Source organism: Schistocerca cancellata, chromosome 4 (genome assembly GCF_023864275.1).
Source record: "Schistocerca cancellata isolate TAMUIC-IGC-003103 chromosome 4, iqSchCanc2.1, whole genome shotgun sequence".
Classification (NCBI taxonomy): Eukaryota; Metazoa; Arthropoda; class Insecta; order Orthoptera; family Acrididae; genus Schistocerca; species Schistocerca cancellata.
In genome coordinates, this window is record NC_064629.1 from 671,060,509 (window position 1) to 671,086,853 (window position 26,345).

Genomic DNA, 26,345 nt, shown 5'->3' on the forward strand with positions numbered 1-26,345 from the left:
CACATATCTCGAAATGAGTCACGTTTTTCGAACCTATCTGCTACAGTAAAATTACCGCCTCGTTTTAGGTAGCCCCTATGCATCCTGCAACTGCCCCCGCAGACTCTATGCTACCCTCCCTGCAGCTTTGCGCACGTTATCGTTCCAGTGTAAGTCAGAACTGAGTATGGAGCAGAGGAAACTATATCTACAACCTGCAATCTGTGTAGAAACAGACGAAGCTTAGTTGCTGCGATAGAACTGTGTTTTGACCATTTGACGGAAACTAAGCCTGCTCCTGTAACACGAAGTAGTATAAAAGACGGTACGGGAACTGGGGGAAGGTTGTGGATTTTGCTACTGCATTGTGGTGCTTCTCCAAACTACATACAAATATTACAGATCCACGTCCATTCACATCTATCTCCCTGTCATGCTATAGACAGACGTGACATCCTGCACTGGCTCGCAGTGCTGGGCCCAGATAGCTGCAGTTGATGACAGTTTGGAAGCGTTTTTTACATGCACTGAGTGTTTGTGCACTGGATTTTTTCACTGCTGTTTAAGCACTGTGAACGTTAGACATGCAATATGGTTTGAGGATTTAGTCGTTGTTATGGTGTTTTGTTGTATTATTTTGTGACTGGGTGTGCAATGCATGATTTCGAAAGTTGACAATTAGCAAGCGTTTTTGGGGAGCCTTTTAGATGGAGTCAACGCACACAGGACCTTGGAGTGTCTGTGCTCTTCAAATGGATCTTCACTCGTGTGTGGTCACGTCAGCAATGGCGCCTAGGTGATCAAGTATTTGGGTAGGAATTTCTCAGGTGTCAAGTATGAAAGGGATGCCGCCGCCTCGTGCTTGAGGGACCCGAACAGGCACCTGTGGGTGGCTTGGCAGCTGATGTCACGTCACTTCACGGGGGCTGTCACTAGCCTCCTGTGCGGTCCAGTGGACAGGAGTGGCAGGCGTTGTCTGCGAGTGTCTGTTGCATTATTTTGCGAGCAGGTCTGTAGTCTGTGCGATGCGTTGTTTGGACAGTTTACGAGTTGATTTCGTGTCTGCACATCAGTGCACTGCATTATATAGGAGCAGTTTGCATGTCTGTACTGAAATTTTTTCGGTAATTGAGGAGCTGTATGCGTGTCTGCAGAAAATTGTTTAGGAGTAGTTCACAGGTCTGCGGGCTGTGTGGCGTGACCCCAAGCATGTCAGAGTGTGTGTTTTGAATCAGTGTGATAAATATACTATCTCAAATCCATCCCTATATAAATTGTTCCAAAATAAATAAAGTACACTCCTTCCTCTCTCCAGCAGGCCAGCACAGGCTGAGTCATTTTCCCCTCCAGACAGTCGTCTTGGGTTATGTCATCTAATGGACGACAGTGCCCTCTGGTGATAGTAGTGTGTACTAGGTTCATACCTTGTGCTGACCACACTGTTTCCCACCATTTTCCCCCACCATCTTGGACTACATCATGGAATGGATGATAGTGCTCTCTGATGGTGGTACTATGTACTAGGCCCGGACGTTGTGGCAAACACTCTGTTTCCCTCCATCTTTGATAACGGTACTTTCATCATCAGCTGACGTCATGACCGCCATCTTGGATTATGTCACGGAACAGAGGACAGCGCCCTCTGGTGGCAGTACTGTGTACTAGGTCAATTGGACTCCGGACCTCGAGGCGAACACACTGGATGGTGGTAGAGTCTCTAATTGTTTAAATAAAGACTGGCACTTGCAAAATGATAAAGACTTATGTCCAGCACACGTCCAGTCCTTTTCCCACTATTTCCTAGGATGAGGAGGCAGCCAGGTGACTTAAGTTAGTGGAGGTAGCCCAAGTGCCATTTGTTACCTGCTATTTTCTAGGTTAGTAGATATAGTTCAATTGACCTATCTTCCCGCCAAAATTTAAACTTTGCACCAGCTCCTATAATGAGATAGGTTAGTAGAGGTTGCATTGTCCAGACGGAATTTGAACTTCTTGCCAGGGGGGGGGGGGGGGGGGGGGGGGGGGTGTGGGCAGGGGGGCCGTGGCACTTTCCTACCATCTTAGATAATGGTACTTGCGTCATCAGCTGATGTCACGGCCGCCATCTCGGATGACGTTATGGACGCCATCTTGAATGACGTCAGCAACTGATATCAGTTTATGACGTCATTGCCGCCATCTTGGCTAACGGTACATTGGACCAGAATGCAGGTTGCCCCAATACTCATGTATATCTCAAAAAAGTAATTTACACTTGCATATGATTCTTGTCAGTCATTTGCATACACAGTACTTGGTTTTTACCTAGGGACTTTGGAATCATCCTCACATGTCTCATGATAGAGGCTTGCATTAAGCCAGGTCCATCGATGTCACAATCCATGAAGCCGGGACCATTGACTCCAAGGGCATAAACATCACATAAGTCACTGTAAATAGATGTAACTTTTTCCAGCATGTATATGGATTGGTACTTCCTGAAGCACTAATTGTTGCTTAGTAGTATCAGTTCAACAATCTTCATGCATTCTCCAGCCCCAGGAGCCAGTATCGGTGCAATTAACAATGCCAGAGCAGCAGCATCCATGAGCAGTGACATCTTGGTATACATGTATCATGATCTGTAATGTCAATAAAATCATTTGATCATGACTGTAAACAACCACAGAGACACACACAAACCCCTATAAAATGTTTTCGCTATTTAAATGAAATTTCAGTGCAGTAGAATTGAGATGAGGACGGCTATGACCGCTATCGTCTTCATTACCATCTCCAGAGCTATTACAAGAATGTTTCATCTTTAAACTCTGATGAACAGTGACAAGGATCTAGCCTTTGAATCCCACTCTTATATAATTGTGTAATGTGGAGTAGAGGTCAGGGGATAGGTACACACATGCACACAATGACCTTACAGGATCTCGGCCATCATTTTAACTCTGGACAAGTTGTGACTTTGAGAGCCATTACTGCCATCTTGGATCCACCATCTTGGATTGCCCACCATAGGCAGGTGGGATAAATTCACCATCTTGGACCTTCCATCTTGGTTAGCCCTGTGAGGGTGCTATAGTTTCCTGGCCATCACTTAATTCAGACAAGTCTGCAGCTAGTGAGTGTGCATTGAATGTCACCTCTCCATACTGTGACTGCTTGCCTAAAATTCTCACATTACTTTATTCTATCATATCTCTAGGTAACACAATTAATTCCACTGTCAATCTAAAATTTCCAGATGCAGTCTTACAGATTTAACTTCAGATTCAACTGCTGAGGTGCATCGAATTTCCCTGCTCCCCCACCATGAGACTCCCCCTGCAGCCGAGGCGTGCCGCCGGCTGTCAGTGAAGTGAGTTGAGTCAGGATATTGTAGAACCAATATGACAGGATGCACGAATGTGAGGGTGGCTCGATTGCGTGCCACATCTCGTAGGGTGACACACATAATGTCCCTGGCAATGGCTCTTGCCGCATGCATGCCAATTCTTCCAGTGGCCTGCATGGTCGAGCAGAGACAGCATGTCCACTATACCACGGCTAACGCTCGTCTATATAAGATGTGGTTCTGAGTGGTGGGCACAGTGTGGATTGAAATGTTTACAATAAAAGCGCTGTAATCGTTTAGAAATAACACCATAGCTTACTACTACTCCTGGCAGAGCAGCATGATCACATAAAAACGCTCAAAATTTCCCCTACAACTACGGCCATAATTAAAGAACTCCTCCAGGTTACAATCAATGCTGCTGTTGTCCAGTAGTGTTACCTTATCTTTAAACTTCCGGGTGAAATCTGGCAAGCATACTCCCAGGTCCACCATCTTGGATTGTGATGTCATAGAGGCTCTCATCTTGGATTTACCACCATGTGCAAGTGAGCTAGTTCCGCCATCTTATACTGTCCAGTGATTTGGCGAACATGGATATTGCACTTATATCCTCCAGCAATAGGTCAACTGCTCATCCTGGATTTTGAATTTCCTGCCATTTTACATGTAAGACAGTTTGTCGAGAGGGATAGGTAGAGGGGAAGATGTAGGGGTGGGGAGGAGTATGGGGTGAAGGAGATTTGACAAGAATATATGCTAGACTCGTTCTGTCAATTTCCCCTTAATCGTGCTTGCCATTTGCAGATTACTACACGGTGCAACACGATTAAAGGGTCGCTTTTTTTAAACCCCGTAATTATCTCCCATTGCGACGCAAAAGTCTGAAATTTTACCTACAACCTTCATCTGTAACTGTGCAAAAGTGTGGCGCTCTGCATTTCACCCCTCTTCTGATGCCTCTGCGATGGAGGTCAAAACTGCAACACCCAGCGCTGAAATCACCCCGTTTTCTTATGGTTGACCGAGGAAAACATTCTAGACGCACTCCTGCTGAGAATCGACAGCAAAAGTCCTCAGGAGGTGCCATACAGGGCTTCAATGAAACCATCTCTTCCCCTGGGGTGGTTGATTCCCACAAATTCTGCAATCGAAAACGACAACTCGCAGTAAGATGAACAATAGAATGACATTCTTGACAACGTTTGTCTATGTTGACAGCCCTCCCCCACCCCTCCCCCTCCAGGACGATTGAATCCGACTTTGAGTACCTCATGAGGCTGGAGCCCTATTGACCCTTTTGGAGTATAGTGCGACCGCAGTTCGGGTATACAGGGTGGAATCACGTGGGATCGTTAAAAATCGTTAGACGAAATTTGAGCTCTATCCGAAGCAATAAAGGGTGTTTACGCTATTTTAACCCTCTTGTTTCCTTCCCCCTGTGGCTTGACCAAAGAGAGGGGGAAGGGGAAGGGTTGCAGCATTGACACATGTGAATAAAACGGCAAACGGTATCTCTAAAACTCCCACTTCGGTAACACCCTTGGTGCCGCACGTTCACCATTGCTGAGCACTTTAAAAATGTACCAAGATTGAGATTTCGATACCCATTCAGTTGAATGGTGCACTGCTGCTGCTTTAGTAGCTGCCTGCAAGCATGCAGAATCTGATGTATCGAAGGGGTTACCTGTCCTCTGGTGCTAGAGCAGAAGCGGAGCGCCACTCAGTTGAACTGGTGTCGAAATCTCTGTACTGGTACACTTTTAAAGTGCTCAACAAAGGTGGGCTGGTGGCACCTACTGTGCTGCCGAACTAAGAGGACCTTGGAGTGACCCTGCGCTGTTTTATCCGCGCATGTGTCAATGTTACACTCCCCGCCCCCGTGATCACGCTACAAGAGGGTACGAAACAAGAGGGCTGAATGAGTATAAACATCTTTTTCTGCTTCGGATCACGTCCAAATTTCGTCTAATGATTTTGGACGGTCCGGGTTGGTTCCATCCTGAATATCAGAGCAAAAATTGCGGTCGCGCTACGCTCCAGAAGGGCAGATCACGTTTAATGGGACTACATTCCCACGATATCGTTAGAGAAGGGTTGAACCGTCCCGGGGGTGTCAGCAGTGTCGAACATTGCCAAGAACATCATCCTGTTGTTCATCACACAGCGCATTGTCGTGTTTGACCACGAAATGTGTGGTAAGCAACGCTCCAAGGGTAGGGGTGGTTTCATTGACGCCCTTTAAACCCTCTGAGGCTTTTCCGTGTCGATTCGGAGCAATGGTGTGTCTGAAACGTTTTCCTCGGCCACCCATAAGAAAATCGCATGATTTCAACGCTGGGCGGCGCCGTTCTGACCTTCCTTACAAAGGCGTCTAAAGAAGGGGTGAAATGTGGGTAAGAGGGAGTGTGACGACCTTCCCATCGTCTGATACGTCCGCGGTGACGTTTGGCGGAATTGTGGTGAAATTTGGTACAAATGTGACATCATTAACCCACCTAACACCTCACATAAACTTCTAAGCTCTCACCATTTTTTCACACTTTTGTCACTGAGTAGGGCGCTCTATGCTTTTGCTCCATTACAGAGAAAGGCTTTGAGCCAAATTTCAAACTTACTCGTCGCAGTGAGAGACGTTTACAGGGTCTCAATAAAGTGACCCATTAATTGCGTTTGCGCAGTGTAAATAGCACAGTAGACTGAATTTAATAAAAATGTACGCATTAGTGTCTTTAGATGGTTGGTTTAAAGAGTAAAGGGACCAAACTGCAGTCTTTTAGACTACCCATGTTAGAAGTAAAACATATTTCAATTAAACCACTAAAGAAAAATGCTAGTTTTAACTTAAAATTTGTGTATATAGTAGAATGAGTTGTCCAGAAGGAATGTTTCCAGTTTATATTTAAAATTTACTTTGCTAAATTTTATGTATTTTATACTTTGTCCGCTTATAAGTGAAAATTTTTGTAATTACGAATTGGTACACTGGCCAAAGGCACTGACAACTCTAGCGAGTTTAAGTGGCGGTTATTTTGGTTTGCTCTGGACATTACTATACTTTTGTGATAGTCATGGGGTTACTTATGAGAAATTTCTTTAGCGAATATGTGTCTCTGCTCGCTGTAGATGGCAAACTGCTGAATCTTACCTTCCGGTCTGAGTGTGTTTGTTAAGGCGTTCACTACGTGTCGAGTCACTCTAACGTAAAGAAGCGGCACTTGTCAGCTTAGTAGTGGTACAGCGAGCTCAGAAGGTCACGCGCTTGCATCAAGTATTTCCGCAAACTGGCTTGTACCGATGTCGCATAAGCGTGAGCTCGGGGTCCTACACTCCAGCCGTTTCACAAGACTTTGCAACCAACTTTTCCGCTCGAGCGCACTCGCTTTACGCTCTAGCAACCCGTATTCAGACGAATACCAGCGAAAGCAGCTCCAACTCGGCCAGCTCCACTAGGTTTCTCTGTTGAGAACCCATTGCACGAACAGTCCGATCAATGTAGTCCCCACAGATTCTCGATTGAATTTTAATCCCCGGGTTCCCGGGTTCGATTCCCGGCGGGGTCAGGGATTTTCTCTGCCTCGTGATGGCTGGGTGTTGTGTGCTGTCCTTAGGTTAGTTAGGTTTAAGTAGTTCTAATTCTAGGAGACTTATGACCATAGCAGTTGAGTCCCATAGTGCTCAGAGCCATTTTGAATTTTAATCCGGGGTGTTCGGTGGTCAGGGATGTACACTAAAATCATCCTGGTGCTCTTCGAACAACGCGCATACACTGCAAGCTGTGAGAGTGTTTACATTGTCCTGCTGATAGATGTCATCGTGCTGAGGGAAAACGCACTGCACACAGCGGTGAACATGGACCTCAAGCATAGATACCTACTTGTGTTGATCCAGTGTGCGGTCCAAAATGACGAGTTCACCCACAGTGAACCCACGAAAACATTCCCCAGACCATAACGCTCACTCCTCCGGTCTGGGCCGGCAGGAGTGGCCGAGCGGTTCTAGGCGCTTCAGTCTGGAACCGCGCGACCGCTACGTTCGCAGGTTCAGAATCCTGCCTCGGGCATGGATGTGTGTGATATCCTTAGGTTAGTTAGGTTAAGTAGTTCTAAGTTCTAGGGGACTGATGACCTCAGATGTTAAGTGCTCAGAGCCAGATTTGAACCTCCGGTCTGGATCCTTTCGACGATTGTTGCAGAGTGTTTGGCATAAAACGTGATTCATCTGAAAAGGCCATCTGCCGCCAATCAGTGGATGTCCGGTTGCAGTACTGGGTGCAAATTCCAGCCTTCGTCGCGGATGAGCAGCAGTGCGTGAACTAGACTCCTGCTGTGGGGCCCCATACGCAGCAGCAGTCATTGAGGAGCTATTGGTCGTCCCTTGGCTCATCTGGGCGGTCGGTTGATCGATTGTTGAACGTGCTATTCGCCCGTACACATCTCCGCAACCCGTTGTTCAACCCCTATCGTCTATGGCCCCGTGGTGCGCCACAATTGCCTCGGCGCTGGTTTTGGGGTAGCGCCATTGTACCATGCGCGGTATGGCTTTAACCATGGCTGCAAGCGAATGGCTTACAAACGTAGCAATTTCTGAAATGCTTCCACCCTTGGCCTGAAAGCCAATAATCATGCGCTTTTGGATGTCAGATAAATCATTCCGCCCTCCACGTTATGACTACGACTGAATGTTTTTCCGCCCCCCCTCCCCCCCCCCCCCCCCCAAATCCCCCGAAACGTTTTATATACCCTCTACTGCTACTGCTGCCACCTGCTGTCGGTGAGTGGTCATTGCACTTTGACGTAGAACATAGCCGGTAGTCACATTAACGTGCTGTACAATGTATTCCCCAGCAACGTGAAATAACTGGAAGGAAATACAGAAGAGAGCAGATACTTTAGCTACCTTTTTAGAGAAAAAAAAGTACCATACGAATTTAACATGTTTGTCTGTCCCTAGAATTTTATTGCTTCGATTTAACTCTGTTTCATAGTAAACGAAAGTTACTCTTATCTTTATTTGACCTTCGGCGCTGTCTCACCTTAAAATTAACAAAAGTATCCTTTTCGCATTTGAAGCCATTAGTCATCCGTTAGACTATTCTGTGTGTAAATAAAGTACAATCTTCTGTGATACATATCCATTTTGTTCTTGTATGTTTTCTAATGTCGTTCACTCCCCTCCCGAGAGGTCGTTTTAGGCATTTCATGTATTTTGTATCCATTTTCAATCTATTCGCCTGGCTACATGTCCTTCTCATCTCAGCTGCGTTTTCATTCGTCGTAATTACGCATTACTGTCCTGCCTGTGCCCCAATCCATTCTTACTGTCTCTATTGGCCATTTGCGCCTTACAAATTCGTATGTCTCATATTGGCGCTTTGAAGGAGGCCCAAGGGAAAACTGCAGAGTTGTCATTTTAAAATATCAAGCCATGAGTATTGAAAACGGACGTTAAAGATAGTTGCGATGTTATGCTCCGGCAAAGTGACGTAGTCAACCAGTGACTTTCAGAGTCTGTATGACATGCAAGTCACTGCGTGCAAGATAAGTGACGCTGCAACTTTTAGTATCTGTGGTGAGAGTGGATATAAGTTGGGTACATCGCTGATCTGCGACAGAGTTTTGTTTTGGGGGGAAGTGAGTTACATGTGCGCGATATCGCGACGGTGCTCTTAATGTAAAGGTTATGGAGTATGAAAATATTTAGTGTGTTATTCAAGCAGATAACTACCACTATGGAGAAATTATCTGGTGAAAGTTTAGTAGACTACATTATTAATAGTAATAAAGTAGCAATTTTTAGCAAGACAACATGCCCTTACTGCAAGCAGGTGGGTACTACATTAATTAAACATTGTTATTCTCCATGTAGAATGTATGAGATTGTATGACCTGTAATTATTCTGTAAAATATAGAGAGACCATTCGTTGAAAACAAGTAACTATGCATCCTTTTACCCAGAAATTAAGAGCTGTAGGGCCTACTGACAGTGAAATGTTTTTATTAACGTTGTAAGTGGATTGCGTTCTACAAAGTTTCTGTCAGTTTGTTATGTGTTACATTACGTTAAAAATATAAGAAATTTAACTACCATCCACCAGGTTGTTCGTTCTACGGCACACGAGTAACAGAAAATGAGGTGTAAAAAATGTGTTGCCTTTTCTAAACAATTTGCCGTAAATATTGTTGTAGTTGAGTGGTAGCTTTTTTTTTTTTTTCCCCCTCGCATCTCCGTGTGGCAGCTTTACAAGTTTTTATTTTAGTCTAGCAATATTTATAATGCAGGGTATGGATACCAATTTCTAGCAACGAGAAAGTACAAGATATGATTGAGGATATTCATGTAGAGATTACCTTCGGTATAGAGTCTGCAGTATATCGTGCATAATCACAAGTGTACAACAGACTGCTAATGCAATAAACCTAAGAAAACAAAGTACTTTTTCAAGATTTCTGAAGAGATAGAAATGCCCTTGTTTCATGAACAATAATTAGAATTTTGCGATTTAGGCCATGGACATGTAGAGGAAATTCAAATGAATGGTTGATCAAGCTTAGAACAATATGTAGTCTACACAATAGTTGAAGATGCTATAAATCCTGCTTGGTATACAAACAGTGTAATAAAACTTTTTTTATGATACAGTGTGTGCTGCAGATAAATCAAAGTATAAAACATATGGAATGTCTTGGTCCACAAGAAAGACAATGCACAATACTGTTGCACTCCCTTTTAAAAAACTCGGCAAGATGTTCTGGTGAGGTATTGGCACAAACTTTCGTGTCCAAATGCTTGTAGCTGAAACAATGTTTGAAAGTAGTAGTGGGGAAAACGGTACTTGGAATGCAAAAATCTGTCTTTGGATATTTTTTCATGTAGACAATGCCATTATCCAGTTGCTGTACCATTGCAAAGGCAGCTGATATAGCAGTTAATACTAATAGCATTGAAAAACCTATGTAATTTCAAAAACTTAAGCAGCGCCCATCCCACAGCACATTTGGAGGGTTTGGCATGTTCTATTCAGAATTTGTAATGTAATTAACTCCATTCATAACCACTGTTTACTGCAGATTGCTCGAACCATTTTTTGTTTCCAGCAATTGGAGAAGATAGGCCATCCATAAAAAGATGAGGTGGGGGCACAGTATTGATCCACCAGTTGCTACTTCTATATCAATCACCTGCATTTGTCACACAGTATAATTCTAGAAATAACTAGGAGTTCTCATACTTCCCCAACGATGACTTCAAAAATTGAAAATGTTTAGTGCAGTACAAAATAGTGCTCAGTCCCTTCAGGGGATCTATTTAAAGCAAAAATATTGAGTGATGTAAAAGAACACCCAGTATACTCATTTGTAGTAGTAAAGCAATGACTACCTGACTGCCCCGAGCCCGGGGTCCCGGGTTCGATTCCCGGCGGGGTCAGGGATTTTCACCTGCCTCGAGATGACTGGGTGTTTGTGTTGTCCTCATCATTTCATCATCATCCAGGAAAGTGGCGAAATTGGACTGAGCAAAGGTTGGGAAATTGTACGGGCGCTGATAACCACGCAGTTGAGCGCCCCACAAACCAAACATCATCAACATCATCATACCTGACTGCCAACAGAGTGCTATCACACTAGCAACAAAACTGATATTTTATTATAGCGTCTGCCGTGCAGGATTAGCCGATCGGTCTAAGGCGCTGCAGTCATGGACTGTGTGGCAGGTCCCGGCGGAGCTTAGAGTCCTCCCTCAGGCATGGGTGTGTGTGTGTTTGTCCTTAGGATACTTTAGGTTAAGTAGTGTGTAAGCTTAGTGACTGATGACCCTAGCAGTTAAGTCCCATAAGATTTCACACACTTTTGAACGTTTTTTTTTTTTTTTTTTTTGTAGTGTCTATTTTACCGTTTTATTATTGTAGATTGATGCAGTTCTAACACAGACCATCCAAAAGTAGCTACTCATTGGTAGAGTATTGGTAATACAGCCATAGAGAACCCATGCTCCTTGGACACAATTATCTAGCCGAACAGTACCAACATGACACATACATTTTGGAACAGATTGCTAGAAATGAAACATGATATTTTAAGTCATGATCGAGATCAAAGTGTAGCTACATTTGTAGTGGTAACCTAAGTTCGTTGATTAAGGCTAGGGCTGTGTGTGTATGTTTTAGAACTGATAGAAAGTTACTTCCTACTCATGACAGTCTGCAAAGTTTTAGTTTTACGAAATTGGAGGAGTTGTAATCTGGTACAAAATGACAAACTCCAGATGAATGTGTACAAAAGCAGTTATTCAGTTGCTAAAAATCACCCTTGTTTATGTTGAAGAATGTTGCAAAACCATGTTGCATCTTTCATGTTATAAAAGATAATACTGGGAAGCTGGTTGAGACAGCTTAGTGGGAAGTTGTGCATCATTTAGGTCTGTCAGAGCCTAGCAAATGATCTAGCAAAAACTCATAGCTCTATACCATGCAAAGTCAGTGACATGATCCATTCCCTCATCTTTCATGAATAAACTACATGTCAACATAAGCGTCCGATCCCACTCGTTAGCTTTGACCCGTGACGTAAGGGTGTTGTCGTGTGTGACGTCATGACGGCGCGGTTTGAGAGTGTGGCATGTTTGTAGATGTCGTCATGTTGTGGTTTGTTGTGCTCTCTGGTGGTATGTTCAGGGTTTTCGTTTGTGTGGTGTAATGGGCTCAGTTTGCTTCTGCTCATTATCCAGAATTGTTAGTGTCGGCTGTGTTTGTAGTGGAATTCGTTTCAGTGAGTTAACGATTTTGTGTGAAGGTTAATTTAGTGTTGTTCGCTGTACATTGTGTGGTAATTTCAGTAAAATTAATCGGTTGTTGTTTTTGTTCGGGAATGGATGTGACTGATAAAATTAACAGTGCGCAGGTCAAGGGAAGTGTTCGATCCCAATGTGTGGCTGTGTATGTTGATATTGGTATGGGGAGATGTTTTTGAGCTATATAGGCCAAGGGAAGTGTTTGATCCTAATTTTTGGGATCGGGAGCTGCTGTTGAGCTATATAGGTCAAGGGAAGTGTCAGATTCCAGATGATATTGTGTTTAGTGGTATTTGGGGAGTTTTGTGAAGTCAGTTTTTTTCGTAGTTTTGTGTGGTTTTGAATGGTTTTGTGGAAAGTGTGTGTGTTTGTTTTTCGATGTATTTTCGTCCTCATAATGTGTACGTACCGACTTTATATGCGCCATATTGGAATCGTGGTTTATGGTCGTTTCTGCCATATTTGTGACGTCATAGGTCAAAGCAGACGGGCGGGATCGGACGCTTCCGTATTTCCAAACTGAGAACAGTAAACTGCAAAAATACTGTATTCAGGATGTAAAAATTCATTCAGGCAGGTGGATGCTATTAATGTAACACTACACTCTCTCGCAAATGAGATATTAAAAGGTGATGATGCATATACAGTAATTTTCCTTCAACCATGCACTGTACAGTATACATGTGTATGCTGAGAATACCCTAAGAGTCCACAGTAGACCCTACAAGGTGGATTGAATAATTTTGAAAAGCTGATTATTAGATACCACCCAGAATCTATCAGAACTGTGTTGGGACATACAGACTTTCACTAGAACTGAAAACTCCTTGAAAGGTGAATGTAACATTTTATTGAACAATTATCCACATGTACAGATATACCCCAAGTAAGTTTTATAGGGCCATTGTTGATAATGTTGTGTTGTGTATTAATGACTCGAGAAGGGATCATCATCATCATCCAGTTGAAATATACTGCTGGGTTAAGGCTGCTTCTTGACATTTCCACCCATTACAGTCTTTTGTGATACACGTTCAATTTGCTATTGCATGCTTTCTAATGTCCTCTAACCAATTTCCATTAATCATCTTCCTGGTCTTTCTGATCTCATGAATCCAATGAATAACTTTTTTGGTCCATCTAGTGTCCATTGCCTGTTTACATCTCACACACATCTCCATTTTATTTTCATTGTGGTCATAATTATGTCCTCCACTCCAGTCTGTTTCCTGATCTATTAATTTTGTTTTCCTATTTCTCCTTTGATTATTGAGCAATCTTTCATTTTTGAGTTGCTTGCACAGCCCAAACTAGCAGTAAACACTATAATAACCTAAGGTTCCAATTCCAAACACATTAGAGACATTCATGTACCATAAATTTAGTTTACCAAAATCTATACAGTCCATTTTTACTCTTCTGTTTATTTGTTTTGGAGTCCATCCAATTATTGTCTTACAGTATCCTGACAAGAAAAACTCGACTGCCTCTATGCCCTTTGTTCTTAATTCAAACAACATTATCTTCATCCATTTTTAAGCCAACATTCAAAGACAAGTTTATTCATTAGGGATTCATGTTCATCCACAGTAGTGGCAAAACTCTACAGTGTCATTGCCCATTTGTAGGTGGTCAGATATGTTTCATTCAGTGTTTTCCCAGTTTAAGAGCCTGAAAACTTCCTGTGAGATCACTGAAAATCAAATTTGGTGGTACAGGTTTCACTAGCTTGACCATTATTCCAATTCTGAATTTCCCACTAGCCTGATGATGTCTGACAGAAGCTGTAGCAGTAATGTATACATTTATTTATTTTTATTTATTTTTTTATTTTTTTAAAGTGTGCTAATATATTTGAATCGGTACTTTGCTTGTCAAGGACTGCATGTACTGTTGTGTTGAAACTGAATCAAAAACTTCCTCAGTATCTGTGAATCCTAGTCAGAATGGTAATTCATACCCATTGCTTCATTCTGAATCCACTTCATAAGCCAGCTTCCACTTTCCTTACTTAATGTCTCTTTTTTTTTTTCCCTGTATGTTGGGGAAGACACAGAGCATGAATTGAATTGAATTGATGATGCAGTTGGTCCGTAGTAATGTTCACACAATTTACAACAGTCATAATTCCTTTGATTTCTATCACAGGTCATATGGAATCCCAACTGAACATCCTCCATAGCACAATATTGCCCCAGCCAGCCTATGTTCATGTCTTAGTGCAGGTTTCGAGCGCATGACAATATATCTGGACATGACTGTTGACAGTGTGATAAGAAATGTGATTCTTCTGGACAGGTGACATATTTCCATTGCTTCACAGTCTGACCTTGATGATCCAGTGTCCACTGCACCACAGCAATCGGAACTGTCTGCTTTGTTCAATCAACATGTAATTACAAAGACGTAGTCTGTTGCAGAGCCCCATGTTCAAAAATATGTGCTGAACGATGTGCTCAGAAACATGAATGTACTATTTCATCAGATCTGCCACAGATTGCCTCTTAGCTTTCTTTACAGAACAAGGGATCTTCTGGCCACTTTCTCTGCCAAGGCACAGATGTCCAACATCTGGTTCCTACTCCTAGTGTAACTGACCTTCAACCACTTTCCCTAGATAAAATAGTAGCATATGAACAGCTGAGCAACTTTTCCTTTCTGAGACGCTTATTCCTAGGCCCCAGCCCATAACAATCTGCCATTTGTCAAAGTCACTTATCTCAGCAGATATCCCCATTTGCAGACTGTATCATTGCTAGAATGATTCCCTTTTCATCTCTATTCTGCTTACAAACTTTTCTTACTACATCATTTGGCTGCAATGCCACCAGAAGCCATTCAATCGCACAGAGGACAATGTTCATAATGTTTTCGCTCACCAATGTGTGTCAGCAGCAAGTTTTAGACAATAGTTCATAATTTATATATGAAACAAATAAAATTGATTGTTTATTGCAGAGGTAATTTGGACTTCCATCCCAAAGGAGTTCCTGGAGGTCACCTTTGCTGCTGGTATTTCTCTTGGACAGTGTTGTGTGCTATATTTTTAACACTCATTCTATGAGCAATTTTTATAGTAAAGCAGTTGTGACTTCACTAGTAAATCTTCTCGTCATGGGCTTCTTCTGTTGATGACACTGGCAATACTGTTTCTAACAATGACATTGCAAGGTGAAGATGTTATAGATGTAATCAAAGTTAATGATGTAATGGTACTGCAACTAACAAATTATCTTTTATGACAGGTGAAATCATTGATGGAATCCTTAAGTGAACCTTACTTTGCATTTGAACTGGATCAAACCCAAGGTGAGTTTCAAGAATGGATATTTTCTGACTTTATTTTCATTGCTTTTGTTGTTAAAATTACTGGATGTTGTGTTAGGGTGTGTAGTTGCAGACATTAAAAATTGTTTGCACTGTTTTGGAAATGATTTATTTACGTGCAGCCTTTCAACTGAATAATAATACTTTATGCTGTGTGCATTTAATTGTTGTTTTCTACATTAATCTGAAGTTAGTGCACAATGCTATTATTATTACACTTTTTAATATCAACATTGTTTCTAGCTTCAAAATTCATCAGGTACCTGTTTCTTGTAAACAACTTGGTGATGTACCTGTTACTGTAACACTTTGTAAGACCTACAACACGATACAGGGATTAATTTTTCACTGCGACTTAACAATGCAGTCTGATAAAGCACTGTGTGAGCACTTTGAGAGGCAAGGGATCCACTGTGTACAACATGCCAAGGCCCCACTGACAACAAGGTAGACACCAGTGCAGTCAGCCATGTTTTTGAGGAAGAATTGCTACCAGGAAAGATAAAAAATTACGAAGTGCATTTTTTAAGTAGGTACTGTTTTGAAATTAAAAAAAGACGTGCTAAGATATCTCGATTTTTTTATTTTTACACGAAAGCCTGTACCTTAATCTACGCACTGATGCCATTACAGTCTGAGTCTTCCTTGTTTACGTTGGGTACTGAGTGTTTAAGATGCCTCCGATAATCGTGAATCCCGCCGACTGTGAAGTACAGGCTGTTATAAGATTTCTTAGTGCTAAAGGCCTAAAAGCGATAGATATTCATTGTGAAATCTGTGCAGTTTATGGAGAAAACATTATGAATGATGGCATGGTAAGAAAGTGGGTGAGAGCATTTAAAGACGGCCACACAAATGTGCATGATGAACAACGGAGTGGGCGACCTTCTGTCGTTAAAGTTTGGCGCAGGAAGTGGACAATAAGGTGAGAGAAAACAGACTCTTTATGATTTCCTCCTTGCGGGATGACTATCCTAATGTTTCTCGTAGTGTTTTGTATGGCATTGTGACCGAGCACTTGAATTACCGAAAATTGTGCGCACGTTGGGATCCAAAAATTTTGACGGATGTGCACAAAGCCTGGCATTTAGACAGTGCATTGACTTCCCTTGAGCAATACCACAATGACGGTGATGATTTATTAAGCCAAACTGTTATGGGCGATGGAAACATGGATGGCCTATATCACCAGAATCAAAGTAACAGTCCATGGAAGTTGGGCAAGGGCATAGTTTTGCTGCAAGACAATGCCCGTCCGCATGTGGCAAATCAGACCAAAGATCCAAAGATCTCGTCACATCTTTTCGATGGGAAACTCTAGATCATCCTCCATACAGTCCCAATCTTGCGCCCAGTGATTACCATCTGTTCCTGCACTTGAAGAAATACCTGGGCGGTCAGCGTCTTCAAGACAATGACGAAGTCAAAACTGTGGTGATGCAGTGGTTAACAAGACAGGCGGCAGACTTCTATGAGGAGGGTATTCAAAAACTGGTACAACATTGACAAGTGCCTCAGTATTGACAAAAATTATGTAGAAAAGTAGATTAAGGTACAGGCTTTCATGTAAAAATAAAATTGAGATATCTTAGCATGTCTTGTCTTGTCTTTTTTTTTTTTTTTTTAATTTCAAAACGGTACTTACTTAAAAAACATGCCTCGTATGTTGCCACTGCAATGTGGTGCTAATTTCTCCACTCTCAATGAGGCACTTTGAATGCCAGTGTTTCTGGCATATGTCTTCTTGCTGTACATACACCCTAATTTATGGAGACTGTGGCCAGGCACTTTACAAAACTTCGCTATGTGCACTATCACCTGTCTGTGTCACCATCCCTGATCGTCGAAATATGCTAACCTACTCGATGAATGCAAAATCCAGGAGCTTACGGTCATAGATTTCCTCTTGTTTGGAAGTCTCAGTGATATCCATGTCCGTTACTAATGTGGACAGGTCATTAGCAGTACATCTTGTACTACTTCCTCACTATCAACGCCCGGTAGTTGGACAAATAAACTTGACCCGCTGGCATATAGGCCCTCCTCTCTAGCAGTGCTGTTAACACTGCCTTTAGCAACCACTTCCTCATGTTTACTGGTGTCAAGGCTCCTGCTCAGGAACCCTCTTCCTGGAAATCCACAAAAGAGAGACCTGACACCAGCCACTGGTTCAAGGATCCATGGGAAGTGAGTCTCAGGGCTGCTGCTCTTCTTCCATTCTTACACCCACAGCAGACAAGCTCTGACAATAATTTTGGCCACTAAAAGAAGTGAAAGAGGAGAAGGCTACTCTGGTGACCCCAGAGTTGCCAGATCATACTACACCATCATACTCCGAACCCTTGTTAGTTGATGTTTTTCGTCCTCAACATGATGATCCATTGGAAATGCGGTGGGTACTACTGTCACCTGCCAGAGCTGCAACTACTAATTTCCTCTTGTTCTATGGTCTGTTTTTCTGCCTGAGAAACACAATTCACTGATGAATGTGCCCCAACTCTTCTACATTGCTGTATGTTCTGTCAGAACTGAACTGGCCCTGAGAGAGCATCAGGAAGAGTCTGTACAATCGCTTGCACAGATATTGTCAGTGAGTGAACTCGTTGGAAGCAGAGACAGTGCGAGTGCAAACAACCACATTGATTACCATTTGTACCATTTATTTACCCCCAGGCAGGCCACTGTCCTTGATGACCACTGTAATCCAACAATTCTCTCCCCCCCTCCCTGTCCGACACTTCCCCCACCACCTCCAGTAGCTGCCACGCCAGCCGCACCAAAGACACCAGGAGAGGAATGGTGGAGCGGGTTATATATATATATATATCAGTCGGATACCCGAGAACTGTTCAAATTGGAAATACGCCGGGAAAACTTCAGATCGCATATGATCTGGATTATTTGTCAATAATATTGGCAGATGGTTATTGGACAGTTGAACTGGTTCTTTGTTTTCTCTATGAAAGTAGTTTTAATTCTCAGATAGAACGTTTCAAACTATTTTTGGGGCAGGAACTGTGTGATTGGGGTTGGGGCGTCTCTCACCGCATGCTGGATCTGGGAGCCCTTGACATTACCTCATTTGCCAGCTGCCTTGGTCATCTTCTTTTACTCTGTTTTCATTACTTTCTGATGCACTGACCTCTTTTTTTCTGCAGCATACTATTTTGTGTTTTAAGGGTGGCACTCCAATGAATATTGGGTGGTGGTCCGCTTTTCAACATTTTGATTATAATGGTTTTTTTTGGGGGGGGGGGGGCTATGGGAAGGACAGCCCTGTTGCTTGCAGAGCCCTGGGGGACACTTGCCTGGCCCCATGCACCTCCTGATGTGATCATTTCTCTCACCTTATTTTATTATTGTCAGTTAACATGATGTCCATTACATTTTTAGCCTTCTTGCTTTTAATATTATGAATCTCCAAAATAGAAGGCAGTCTTTATCGCTGTTTGCATCCTTAACCAGGTTGGTGGGGTCAGTTGCGGGTGGAGGTTCTCTCACCACATACCCTGATAATGAAGTTTTACTTTGTTTAGTTATTTCTCAGCTCTGTTATCATCATTGCTTCCAAGGCCTGTTTTACCACTCCTTCATACTTTTATAGTATAATAAAATTTCTGGCTGATGCCACTAACTCAAGATGAAATCTCTCATGACCAAGCAACTGATGACCTAGCTGTTTTAGTCTCTTAAGCTGCAACCAATCAGCCTTCTATGTATGGGCAGAAACTGAGCTAAACGATTCCTTGATGTTTTGTGTTAGAACAAATACCCATTTATTTTTTTATCACCAGTGACTCTTAATTATGTACGGTTGATTTTCTTAATTTTGCTCGTGATGAGCAAGGGGGGGGGGGGGGGTTGGGTAAGTAATCACTGCTACTATGTTTTGTTTTGTTTTTTTGAACTCTTACACAGGAATTTTGAACTTACACATGACATCTGTTAATTCTGGAGTCAACTATTGACAGTCATATAATAGTGTTCGTAAAGTATGTATGAAAGCCTAGTGGGCTTCTTGAATGTGATGAATCAGTCACGTTAAAATTTTTGCCTTGCTTGATCTGTCATTCTCTCCATATGTGACACAAGTGTTCTGAGCCACCTATGCGGCCTTTGATTTTCTCTTAGATTGGAAAACAATAATGCTGTAGGGGAACCATCATGCTGTATTCTTTGGTCCACAAATAGCACAAGCTTTCATTAAAGCTGCTGAATTGAAGCCATATTTATGAGCATGACACTCCAAATGCAGTTCAGTTGGGGTGGGGTCTCTTAAAATTGCAAGGAGACAGATTGTCTAGTCTGTACTTGACTACGAAGAGAAACTCCTAATACTACCAATCGCCATGACTACCTGGGAGAAGCCCTCCGCCAGTTATGACTCCTCCACCTATAATCTCTACCAGAGTGATCCCATTCCAGAAGTCCAGCACCAACTCCAGTCCTTGTGCCTTCACTGAAAGAATTTCAGCCCTCATTGACCAACACCTCCATCTAATTGCGCCCCCCCCCCCCCCCCCCCCCCCCCCCGGGGGTCCACAACTCTTTTGTGGATACGTGCGTGGCAAGCACGGGGCCCCGAGCTATTGCAGCCTTGTTTCTCTCCAGGGCTGCATTTCCTTCCCCTTCCCCTTCTTGCTCCTTTCCCGTCGCCCTCTCCTCTCCCTCTCTTGGTGTCCTTGCTTATGTTGGCCCCCACTATCGTCCTTGTTCTGTTGGTTTTACAATCCGGCTTTGTTGCGTAATCATCTCCTCCTTTTGGCATTCCTTGGTCCCCCTCTGGGGTTTGACCTCCATTACAAAATTTCTCCTCTGTAGTGTGAGCCATTTGGGGAAGAGCACCTTACCTAGTGTCTCCGACGTGTGCTCTCCTAGTACATTCCACCTTTTCTTTCACGTCGTCGTCTGATGCTAGGGTGCATAGCCAGCACGGTAGCCAGCCCGTGTGGTGGGGTCGCTATGTACCCTTTTGTTTGAGCCCCCTGAACACACAGGGATCACGCTTCTGATACCTGAGCTGTGACCACCTCATGCATGCCTTGGAGTGGTTGCTCGTCATCCTGGAGCATCGGAACTCCCGGCAGTGGCCGCTGTGCCAGACGGCCCTTGCTGTGGCTGGGTGGCGCCCGTGAGGAGAGCCCCTGATCGGAGTGGGTGGTATCAGGGCAAACGCTATGCAAATGAAACGCATACGGGTCCAGAACTCTGGCCGTTCTTCTGCGGCCGTCTCTCTGTGTGGAACTGATTCTTCAAGTGCTTCTTCTCTTGCCCCTTCGGCCTTCCCTTCCATGGCTACCCCCTGGGAAGAGGGGTCAGGCCCGTCAGCTAGGGGAGAAACCTTTCCCCCGTTATCTAGTTTGCACCAGGACTGATGGAGATACTTTCACCAATGCCAAACCTTTATTCTTTGTGGAACACATTGAAGACAAGTTTGGCGAAGTGGACTCCCTGAGCAAGATGCGGTCGGGTTCGTTGCTGATCAAAACTGCTTCAGCTGCCCAATCTGCGGCCCTTCGTGCCTGTACCCATTTACCCAGGTTAGAGGGACCCCCCCTTGGGCGAAACGATAAAATACCTGACGGCTTACCAGAGAGGACATTATCATCGTTGATAAAGAACGTCCGTCCTCAGAGACCAAAAACAGGAAAAGTTAACGTAATATTGGTAAACTGCAGGAGTATTCAGGGCAAGGTTCCTGAATTAGTATCTCTTATTGAAGGAAATAGTGCGCATATAGTATTAGGAACGGAAAGTTGGTTAAAACCGGAAGTGAACAGTAACGAAATATATACCGCAAGGATAGGATAAACGCCAATGGTGGAGGAGTATTTATAGCAGTAAAGAATTCAATAATATCCAGTGAAGTTATTAGCGAATGCGAATGTGAAATAATCTGGGTTAAGCTAAGTATCAAAGGTGGGTCAGATATGATAGTCGGATGCTTCTATAGACCACCTGCATCAGCAACCGTAGTAGTTGAGCGCCTCAGAGAGAACCTGCAGAACGTCGTGAAGAAGTTTCGTGATCATACTATTGTAATAGGGGGAGACTTCAATCTACCAGGTATAGAATGGGATAGTCACACAATCAGAACTGGAGCCAGGGACAGAGACTCTTGTGACATTATCCTGACTGCCTTGTCCGAGAATTACTTCGAGCAGATAGTTAGAGAACCAACTCGTGAAGCTAACGTTTTAGACCTCATAGCAACAAATAGACCGGAACTTTTCGACTCCGTGAATGTAGAAGAGGGTATCAGTGATCATAAGTCAGTGGTTGCATCAATGACTACAAGTGTAATAAGAAATGCCAAGAAAGGAAGGAAAATATATTTGCTTAACAAGAGTGATAGGGCACAAATCGCAGAATATCTGAGTGACCACCATCAAACGTTCATTTCTGAGGAAGAGGATGTGGAACAAAAATGGAAAAAATTCAGAAACATCGTCCAGTACGCCTTAGATAAGTTCGTACCGACTAAGGTCCAAAGCGAGGGGAAAGATCCACCGTGGTATAACAATCATGTACGAAAGGTACTACGGAAACAAAGAAAGCTTCATCATAGGTTTAAGAGTAGTCGAATCATAGCTGATAAGGAAAAGCTGAACGAAGCGAAAAAGAGCGTAAAGAGAGCAATGAGAGAAGCATTCAACGAATTCGAACATAAAACATTGGCAAACAATCTAAACAAGAACCCTAAAAAGTTTTGGTCATATGTAAAATCGGTAAGCGGATCTAAATCCCCTATTCAGTCACTCGTTGACCACGATGGCACCGAAACAGAGGACGACCGAAGAAAGGCAGAAATACTGAATTCAGTGTTCCGAAACTGTTTCACTGCGGAAAATCGTGACACGGTCCCTGACTTCAGCCGTCGCACGGACGCCAAAATGGAAAATATTGAAATAAACGATATCGGAATTGAAAAACAACTGCTATCACTTAGTAGCGGAAAAGCATCCGGACCAGACGAGATACCCTTAAGATTCTACAGTGATTATGCTAAAGAACTTGCCCCCTTTCTATCAGCAATTTATCGTAGATCGCTGGAAGAACGTAAAGTACCTAGCGACTGGAAGAAAGCGCAGGTCGTTCCCATTTTCAAGAAGGGTCATAAATCAGATGCGAATAATTATAGGCCTATTTCGCTTACGTCAATCTGTTGTAGAATAATGGAACATGTTTTGTGTTCTCGTATTATGACGTTCTTGGATAATACAAAGCTCCTTCATCATAACCAACATGGATTCCGCAAACAGAGATCATGTGAAACTCAGCTCGCCCTATTTGCCCAAGAAATTCACAGTGCCGTAGACACTGGCGAGCAGATTGATGCCGTATTCCTGGACTTCAGGAAGGCATTTGATACGGTTCCGCACTTACGTTTAATGAAAAAAAATACGAGCTTACGGAATATCGGACCAGGTTTGTGATTGGATTCAGGATTTCCTAGAAGAAAGAACACAACATGTCATTCTTAACGGTTCAAAATCTGCAGATGTAGAGGTAATTTCGGGAGTACCGCAAGGAAGCGTGATAGGACCTTTATTGTTTACAATATACATAAATGACTTAGTTGACAACATCGGTAGCTCCGTGAGGCTATTTGCAGATGACACGGTTGTCTACAAGAAAGTAGCAACATCAGAAGACTCGTACGTACTCCAGGAAGACCTGCAGAGGATTAATGCATGGTGCGACAGCTGGCAGCTTTCCCTAAACGTAGATAAATGTAATATAATGCGCATACATAGGGGCAGAAATCCATTCCAGTACGATTATGCCATAGGTGGTAAATCATTGGAAGCGGTAATGACTGTAAAATACTTAGGAGTTACTATCCGGAGCGATCTGAAGTGGAATGATCACATAAAACAAATAGTGGGAAAAGCAGGCGCCAGGTTGAGATTCATAGGAAGAATTCTAAGAAAATGTGACTCATCGACGAAAGAAGTAGCTTACAAAACGCTTGTTCGTCCGATTCTTGAGTATTGCTCATCAGTATGGGACCCTTACCAGGTTGGATTAATAGAAGAGATAGACATGATCCAGCGAAAAGCAGCGCGATTCGTCATGGGGACATTTAGTCAGCGCGAGAGCGTTACGGAGATGCTGAACAAGCTCCAGTGGCGGACACTTCAAGAAAGGCGTTACGCAATACGGAGAGGTTTATTATCGAAATTACGAGAGAGCACATTCCGGGAAGAGATGGGCAACATATTACTACCGCCCACATATATCTTGCGTAATGATCACAACGAAAAGATCCGAGAAATTAGAGCAAATACGGAGACTTACAAGCAGTCGTTCTTCCCACGCACAATTCGTGAATGGAACAGGGAAGGGGGGATCAGATAGTGGTACAATAAGTACCCTCCGCCACACACCGTAAGGTGGCTCGCGGAGTATAGATGTAGATGTAGATAGATCTTGACACAATTCCTGTGTCCATTACCCCCCACCAGTCTCTAAATATGGTACAAGGTGTGGTTTTTCACAGGGACCTCATCCTTCAAACTGATGAGGAACGTCGGGTCAATCTCAGATGGCGGGGTGTTCACTTTGTTCGGCGTGTCCAGAAGGGTCCTAAAGACAATCGCATTGATACTGGTGCCTTTATCCTGGTCTTTGAAGGGGATACCCTCCCTGAGAAAGTTAAGGTTATGGTTTATCGATGTGATGTGAAACCGTACATCCTACCTCCTATGAGGTGTTTTAAGTGCTTGCATTTTGGCCACATGTCTTCCCACTGTTCACAGGCCCCTCTCTGTGGTGACTGTGGACGTCCACTCCATGAGGGGAGTCCCTGTGTTCCCCCTCGTGTGTGTGTAAATTGTCATGGTAGTCATTCTACACGTTCACCAGATTGCCCAGTATATAAGAAGGAAAAGAAGATACGGGAGTATAAGTCCCTCGATCGTTTAATCTACACAGAGGCCCGTAAGAAATATACACGTCTTCACCCTGTGTCCATGACATCTAGTTACGCCTTGGTTACATCTTCACCCCTTCCTCCCCCTTCCTTACCCCCATCCCGGACCCCTCTCTTCACCCCCCCCCCCCTCCCCTCCGGCTCCCACACCTTCTCCTCTGGGCGCTGCTCCCCCTCCCCAGCCGGAGAAGTGTCCCACTCCTTCGGTGTCTGCCGGTCAAGGGCGCCTCTTCCGGGATGCCCCTTCCAGGCCAAAGGTCTGCTGCCGCACGACGACTGCGAGAGCCGCGGTCGGTCGGCCCCAGGTCGCCCGGTCTCTTTCTGTTCCTGATCTTCCTGCAGCTGGCTCCTTTATGCCACACAGCCCTCCTCGATCTCAGCTTGAAAAGAAGAAGAAACATAAGTCCCGGGACAAAGAGCCTCTGGTGTCACCAGATGTCCCATCCCCAACTTCACAACCGGATTCTGACCTGTCGTTCATGGATGTCGCCTCCTCCTTGTCAGTGACGGGTGGGGACCCGGCGGTATGACTGGCTCTAGCGTGTTCAGCCCCCATTTAAATCATCGTTCTGTGGTTCTGCAATGGAATTGTAATGGATACTATCGTCACCTTCTGGAATTGAAATCCCTTCTTTCGTCTTACTCTGCAGCTTGGGTGGTTCTCCAGGAATCTCATTTTATTGATTCTCACTCACCGACCCTCTGTCGGTTCCGTGTTTTCTGTCAAAATCAGGTCGGACCCCTGCGGGCTTCTGGTGGTGTTTGTACGTTGGTCCGTACAGACATTGCTAGCACGTGGATTCCTCTTCAAACTACATTGGAAGCGGTTGCTGTTAGGGTCCACCTAGACTCTGCGGTCACAGTTTGCAATCTTTATCTCCCTCCTGACAGGGCTCTCACACCTACTGCCTTAACTGCCCTTCTTCAGCAACTTCCTCCTCCCTTCCTCCTCCTTGGGGATTTTAATACTCATTATCCCTTGTGGGGCAGTGCCTTTCCATCTAGATGAGGTCTTCTTATAGACCAGTTTATTGCAGACCACGACTTGTGCCTTCTTAATGATGGTTCCCCTACTCATTTCAGTGCTGGTCATGGTACCTTTTCTGCCATTGATCTTTCTCTTTCTTCTCCCTCCCTCCTCCCTTCATTACACTAGTCGCCACATAACGACCTTTGTGATAGTGACCATTTCCCGTTGATTCTCTCGCTCCCTTCCTGCTCCCCGATGGACAGGTTACCTCGTTGGTCTTCCCAACGCGCCGATTGGCCTCTATACACTGCACATGTCGTGTTTTCTCCCTCTTTGTCGGGTTGTATTGATGACATCCTATGTGACGTGTCTGACGCGATCGTTTGCGCTGCTAACATTGCTGTCCCGCGCTCATCTGGACAATTTCGTCGTCGGCAAGTCCCGTGGTGGAGTACGGCCATTGCCATTGCCATCCGTGATCGCCGTCGAGCTTTGCAACACTTCAAGAGGCACCCATCTGTAGCCAGCCTTTCTACCTTTAAATGCCTCCGCCCTAAAGCCCGTTATTTAATCAAACAGAGCAAGCGGATATGTTGGGAACGATTTGTTTCTTCCCTTGGTTCTACTGTCCCTCTGTCACGGGTATGGGCTACACTTCGCTCTCTCCAAGGTTGCCATCGGCAGTCCACCCTCCCAGGCCTTCACCTCCCAGATGGCCTTTGTACGGACCCATTAGTTCTTGCAGAACATCTTGCGACCCATTTTGCAGTGGCCTCAGCATCAGCCTCCTATCCAGCTGCTTTCCTTCACCTGAAACAGCGGGCTGAAGCTTCCACCTTATGTTTTACCCCTTGTGAGTCAGAATCTTACAATGAACCTTTTACTGAATGGGAATTTATTTCTGCACTTTCTTCTTCTCATGATACGGTCCCCAGCCCAGATTCCATTCATAACCAACTGCTTAAACATCTCAGTGCTCCACAACGGCAACATCTTCTTCAGGTGTTTAACCGTA

The 26,345-nt window shown here is 43.9% G+C and overlaps 1 protein-coding gene across 1 annotated transcript in view; it reads left to right on the top strand.

Moving 5' to 3' along the window:
* The first annotated feature begins 8,906 nt into the window (after positions 1-8,906).
* LOC126183630 (thioredoxin reductase 1, cytoplasmic-like) overlaps positions 8,907-26,345 on the top strand; it is a 99,427-nt gene continuing 81,988 nt past the window's right edge. Inside the window, exons 1-2 of the mRNA XM_049925753.1 lie at positions 8,907-9,134; positions 15,344-15,407. Coding sequence (XP_049781710.1) covers positions 8,997-9,134; positions 15,344-15,407 — 202 coding nt within the window. The 5' untranslated portion in view covers positions 8,907-8,996. The remainder of the gene's footprint in view (positions 9,135-15,343; positions 15,408-26,345) is intronic.